The 7,069-nt window shown below is 34.9% G+C and overlaps 1 protein-coding gene across 1 annotated transcript; it reads right to left on the reverse strand.

Annotated features, from left to right (window-relative positions):
- Positions 1-230: 230 nt before the first annotated feature.
- On the reverse strand, positions 231-1,953 carry LOC101954712 (olfactory receptor 52K1). Its single transcript, XM_005342299.3, has 2 exons — positions 1,835-1,953; positions 231-1,278 (listed from the first exon to the last, which is right to left on the reverse strand). Exons 1-2 carry the CDS (start codon positions 1,951-1,953, stop codon positions 231-233), a joined length of 1,167 nt encoding a protein of 388 aa, XP_005342356.3.
- Between the last annotated feature and the right edge of the window lie 5,116 nt (positions 1,954-7,069).

The raw sequence follows: 7,069 nt of genomic DNA on the forward strand, positions 1-7,069 counted from the left end.
AGCATTATCAGGTATGGAAAGCAGGTGTCATTCTTTTATTTCATAGGGCTTAATTGCCTTGCTTTGGAGTTACTGAGACCAAGAAATTGTCTTGCCCGTTAGCCCTCTGTCCAAATATAAACATCCCAACAGCTAATCTACTGGCATAACATGTTTCTATCTCTAGTCAATTCCCCCCTACACTGCATTCATTTAACATTTTTTTCCATGAACCCACAACTGCTGGATTATCAAACAAGTTTCTGCCTGTGGGCAATGGTTATAGGTTCCTTCCTCCAACAACTGTATTTAGTTACTTTATCCCGAAATTCCTTGGTTTTTACTCCATAAATAATTGGGTTGAGCATTGGAGGTACAAGGAAGTAAAGATTGCCAAGAATGGTGTGGACGTGAGGTGGAATACCTCTGCCAAAGCGGTGTGTAAGAAAAGAGAAGAGCGAAGGAGTGTAAGAAATAAGCATGACACTGATATGTGTGGTGCAGGTGTTGACTGCTTTGTGGTGGGCTTCCTTAGAAGAGAGGCGCAGTATAGCTTGGATGATTAGCACGTAAGATGAGGCTATCGCAGAGATGTCTAATCCAGCAACCAGCAGGGCCACCACCAAACCATATATCCGGTTGACTGTGGTGTCCACACATACCATCTTTACCACAGCCATGTGCTCACAATAGGTGGTGGGGATGACACGGTTGGCATGAAAGGGCATATGCTGGAGGAGGATGGGCATGGGGAGAATGAAGAGGATGGCTCTCACCAAACTCACTAGGCCAATGACCCCAATGCGATTATTGGAAAGGATGGTGGCATAGTGCAGGGGCTTGCAGATGGCCACATAGCGGTCAAAAGCCATGGTCATCAGGATGGCTGACTGCATGGCAGAGATGGAGTGGATGAAGAACAATTGGACCAGGCAGCCTTCATAGCTAATCTCACTCTGGCCAAACCAGAAGATGCACAGTACCTTAGGAATGGTGGTTGTCGACATGCCCAGGTCTGTGAGGGCCAATAAGCACAGGAGTAGGAACATGGGCTTATGCAGGGAGCGCTCTGTGGAAATGGTGAAGAGGATGGTGCAGTTTCCGAGCACAGTGATGAAGTACATTGAGGAGAAGGGGATAGATATCCATTTGTGTTTGTCTTCCATCCCAGGAATGCCTTGGAGAATGAAGAAAGAAGGGTGGCCCGTGACATTGCAAGTAGTCATGGTGGAACCTGGTGAAGTACCTGAGGGGAGCAATAAAGACACTACCTGAACTTCAGTATTACAAAAGCAAGAGCTTCAAAGTGGAATACAAGGATTAGAATGTTAAGATACTCAAAAATGATTCTGAAATTTTGACAGTATATGTCATGTAATATAAGACTATACTGTAATATTACAGCAATAATAATGTAGTACAACTGCATCAGTATCTAAGAGAATGTTTTATGATCAATGATTTATTAAGGCTAGACTGATCAATTATTTGTTAATAAAATTTGGTTATTAAATATGTGAATATATGAAGAACTTAATCCATTTCTACCAAGAAATAGAGCTTAAAATATGCAAAACAAAAATGAACAGAAACACAAAACTAAATAAATAAAATTCCCCCTCTCAGGAAGTAAAACATGAAACTTAGCAACAAATTTTTAAAATTAATATAACTTCAAAATTATGTTGAATCCTATATTCAAACATTTAAAAATACACATTTTTAGTAAATATAGGATCAGAGGTAGTAGGGATATTTTTGATGAAGATTTTGTAGTGGTGATGAAGAATGAGGTACTCAACACTTGAGCTCAAGGAGCAGGCAATGGGAATGTGAACTTGAAGTCTACCCTTACCTGGAACTACTCACCTGAAAGTGAGGTAGTGAGAGAGTGGGCAGCTTGTCCAAGACACCTGTTGAAAATGTGCTTAGGTGAGCATGTACATATGTGTGCATGTGTGTTTTAGCAAACATTACGTTGGTTGTGGCAAGCAAACTAATGACCCTGCATCTCTTTACTTTCCTGCCCCCAGGATCCAATTTGTGGTCCACTAAATAACCAAAGCAAAGGCCCCCAGGGTGCCCAGAATTGATTCTCCCCTGAAACATAAAGGCTCCATTACTATTATGTGTGACATTGACTCTGGAAGTTGCCCTGAGTTCCCAAGAGATAAGGCTGATTGATCTTGGGGCTTCTGGGAATGGTGAATATTTGCAAGGTCTGGAGGGGCTTAGAGAGAGAGAGAAGGTACAGTTAAAGCTGAATAGAAAGATGAACAGATAAAGAAAGTAGTGTCTGTTTATGTGTGTGTGTATTTTCAGTCTTAAAAATCCTGCTATTATCTAAAACATGAATGGACGTGGAGGACATATGCTAAGTGAAATAATTCAGAAGCAGAAAAAAAGGACACTGCATGATCTCACTTATATGTAGAATCTTTTATTAAAAAATCAAAATATAGATATTGAAAATAAAATCATGATTATTAGGATCAAGGTAGGGAGTGGAAATGTGGAGGTCAAAAGATACAAAGTTGCAAATAGGGATGAACAAGTAGGAAAGATCTAATGTGAATACTGAGGACTGCAGTCAATAACCTTGTGCTGTATGAAACATTTGTTGAATGAGTAGATCATAGCTTCTGTTATGGCAGTGACAATGATGGGTAGCCCTATTTCACTACAATATCCACTTAAATATAGTCATTAAAATTTACTTAAAAACTCAAAATCTAAATATGGCACTAGATGGAAGCCTAGTAAATTGAATTTGCCAAAGACTCTTATTCCCAAATGTGTAGGAGTGGGAATCAGGGAGGCAAGTAATTCCTGGCTGGAGTGATCATGCCAGGAAGGCATCAGAGATACAACCCTTGTTGAGGAATATCTTAGCCAAACAGTATAGAATCCTCAAATTTTTCTGTCCCTAGTCTCATCCTGATTTTCCCTCTCTATCCATTTCCCCAGGCCAGTGGCTTTGTCCTAGACATTCTCTGGAGTGTCTTCTGCTGTCCATTACTCCCCTCCCATCATTACATCATTTGTGGCCCCAGCATTTCCCCATCTTCTGGGTCTTCATGTGTAGATATATTTTTCCCCTTCAGTTGAAAGGAAGAAAGTTATTAAGGTTTGTTTAAAAATCAGTTTTCCAGGCTGGGGTTGTGGCTCAGCGGTAGAGCGCTTGCCTAGCACGTGTGCAGCCCTGGGTTCAATCCTCAGCACCACATATAAGTAAATAAAAGAAATATATTTTTAAAAATCTTGTTTAAAAAATCTATTTTAGATGACCACTGAAAAATACATAAGACAAAACAAAACAATCCAAAAACTGTGAAAAGCTCAAGAGAAGTAGGACTCAGAAAACCAGCTTCTAAATCCTGATATACTATATGTTCTGACTACAGATAGGTCCTATAGATGGCTTTGATGAGAGATGAGTGACATCAAGAAGAAAATCAAGGGCAGTGCTATCTCTATGGTTTGTTTGTTTGAGTGGCAAATTATAAATAGACAAGCCTGATGCACTTGGTCATGGGCACATTAGCCACAACCTATATCTTTTCTCTGCAGAAAGTGGAGCTATAACTACATGCAGAGATCCTAGCCTCTTTGACCTGAGATGGTCATGATGGATAATAATTACAGGTAGCAACCAAAGATATGAAAAATTGTGCTCTATACATGTAATAAGAGTTGTAATGCATTCCACTGTCATATATAAGTAAAAAAAGTAAAATAAAATAAAAACAGTGGTCCACCTTCTGTAGTTTTCACCAGTCAGGTGTTAAACACTTTCACATTTGGTAGGGGGCAGTTTTTGACCCTATATGATCTTCCCCTGAATTATCTTGGTGACCATCCTATTCTAGAAGGTTACATCTACAGGTAATTCTTCATTAATGCTGGTGCTGGGTTCAATGACAACACAGAAAATTTCCTTCTATGATATACTGAGAAAGCTAAAACATGAATGGATTTGGAGGACATACACTAAGTAGACCCTGTCAGGAGTTAGGATCATTGATCTTTCCTTCTTGATGTATTTCTTAGAGGACTCCCTTGTTTTTATACATTTATTCAGAGTTATCATATCTGTTCTTGTTCTACAAGTTACTTGATTACAAGTTACTTGTTCTACAAGTTACTTTATTAAAGGCAATTTAAATAAACCCCTATGTTATTAGTTCACAGTCCATTGCTTATTAATAACTACTACTGAACAGTTTAATGTAAGTTGCTTACATTCAGATTGAAGTATTCCAAGTTGCGATCTGTGATTTTTTAATATAACAATAAACATTTTAATATTTGTTTTCATATATGTCTAACCTGACTTAATTTCATTCCATGATAGATGGATATAATATTTATTTTTGCTTGAGGTAAGATAGTGAAGTTTACATTTTTTCCATGTGAACATCAAATTATCAATGATATTTGTTGAAAAGATTTTCTGTTTCATTGAATGGTCTTCACCTAAATGCAATAAATAATTGACTGAATTTATATGGGTCTATTTGAGGACATTTGTGTGACTACTTTGATCCATTTATCTTTTTTACACCAATATGGTACTTTTCATTATTGTTCCTTTATAAAGGTCTTTATTTATGGTAGTCCAAATCCTCCAATTTTATTCACCCTTTTCAAGTTCATTTGTGCTATTTTCAGTACTTTGCATTTCTGTGTGATCAACTTGTAACATTTTAAAGATGCTTACTAGAATTTTATTTTGAGTTGCACTGAATTTGCAAATAAACTTTGATGATGAAATGTCTGAAGAATATTGAAAATTTAAATCTATAAAGATATTTCTCACTACATAAGTTTTCATAATTCATCTCAGCAGTGCTTTGAAATTTCACAATATAAATTTTGTTAATTTATTACAACATATTTTACATTTTATAATGCTATTAAGAAGAATACTTTTATATATCCAATAATTCACTCATTGACTCAATGTAGACCTTCTGTATTGTTAACTTGCTAAGATCATTTATTGATTCTAACAGTTTCTCAGTATTATATATATATATATATAAATTTGTCATATGCAAATAAAGATATTTTTAGATACTTCATGATCATTATGCCTTTAATTTATCTTTTACCCTGTATAGATTCTTCAGTAGAACATCAAACAGAAAGTGGTGTAAAGGCTTCCCTGACAATCCATGAAGGTAGAAGGAAAGCTTTGGTTATATTACCAATAAATATATGCCAGATGTGGGGTTTTAAATTGCCATTAATCAACTTATGGGAAAACATTTGTGTTCCCGGTTTTAATGGTTTTTTGCTCATTGGCTTGCTTACTTGCTTGTTGGAATTAGCAGTGGGTGTTTTAATTTTAACTAACTTTCTGTCTTTATTGAAATGATCATATTAAACTTATCTTATTCATTTAATGTGATAAATAGATTAGCTGATTTTCCAAATTTTTACCAGCTTCATGTTCTTGAAATAAAGTTGACAGTGTCATTAGATATAATAATTGTATGTGTTAGTTTATCTTATTTTTAAAATAGTTTCTTGCAAAAAAATTCTTCTGCATTTATGACACATTTGTTATTTAATTTTTTGTTTCCATGTAATTATAAGTTCTATGTATCCACAATAGGTTGGTCTCGTGAATGTGATGAAAAGTATTCTCTCCTCCACTATTTTTTTCTGAGAGTTTGATGAGATTTATAGTAGTTATTTTTAAAATTTCACAGTTACCAGTGAAATCATTAGAAAACTTTTGATTATGTTTTCAATTTCTATTCCATTTTAAATACTTCTTTTCGAATTTACTTTTGCATTATTTATGATAAGTTGTTTTCAGTGAATTTCTTCCTTATATCTAATTTGAACTATTGTTTGGCAAAGCTTGAAATATTCTATGTTAAACATTTGATATTTGATGTCTTTCCTTTCATCCTAGCTTATCATTTGGAAATGTTTTTCTTCTTCTATTTATTTCCCATTTAAAAAAATAATTTTGCATCACTTGTTGCTATTATTGTCAATCATCTCCCCTGTAAGTCTGCTGAAATTTTCATTGTGATGACACTTAATCTACAAATAAATTTGTGAGAAAATGACGTATCAAAAATATTGGTTTGGGCTGGGGATGTGGCTCAAGCTGTAGTGTACTCGCCTGGCATGCATGAGGCGCTGGGTTTGATCCTCAGCACCACATAAAAAGAAAATAAAGATTTGTGTTCACCAAAAACTAAAAAATAAATATTAAATATTAAAATATCTCTCTCTCTCTCTCTCTCTCTCTCTCTCTCTCTCTCTCTCTCTCTCTCTCTCTCTCTCTCAAATTATATTGGTTCTTCCAAAGCATGATCATGTTATATCTCTCTAATATGTATCTTTTATTCTCAGACCTGTGTTATGATGTTGGATGAAGAGACATAAGTTGACACATTTGTTTTATTTTTATTCTCAGGGAGAAAGATTTTAATATTTTTTATAATTATGAAATTTGCTATAGTACATAGAGTTTATGAGTTAAAGATAGCCCTTTATAATCTTTGCTTTCTATGTGTTTTTATCCTGAACCATTCTTGAATTGGGACAAATACTTATCTTGATCTACTTAACTATCATGATATTTTTCTCTATAATTTTACTTTGTAGTATCTTAAATTGATAATCTTTTTAACCAACTTTGAATTACTGGGATAGCCTTGCTTGGCCACAGTTTATTGTCCCTTGATAACTTTGCACACAAGTATGCATACAAGTTCATAGAGGTTACTGTATCAAGTAGTTAATAAACTTTCAATATAAGTACAAAGCTACTATCACCTTGCATTTCTCACATCAGTTGTTGTACATGTAACATGAATCTCATCTACATTTTCAGTTTTCAAGTTCATTGGAAAACTGTGGTTTCTAATACTCTCCTTTTGTTTATTTTGTAAACATTTTACATTATTTGAAAAATAATACAAACTACTTAAAGTGTTTGGGTGTTGTTTTCTGTGAAGGTCGATTAGGTTTAGTTGCTTATCTTCTCAGATCTTCTATATTAATTTAATTTTTCTAACCCCTTGTTTGTCAGTTACTGAGAAGATATACTAAAATATCCATCTCT

The sequence above is a fragment of the Ictidomys tridecemlineatus genome, chromosome 4, assembly GCF_052094955.1.
Source record: "Ictidomys tridecemlineatus isolate mIctTri1 chromosome 4, mIctTri1.hap1, whole genome shotgun sequence".
Taxonomy (NCBI): Eukaryota; Metazoa; Chordata; class Mammalia; order Rodentia; family Sciuridae; genus Ictidomys; species Ictidomys tridecemlineatus.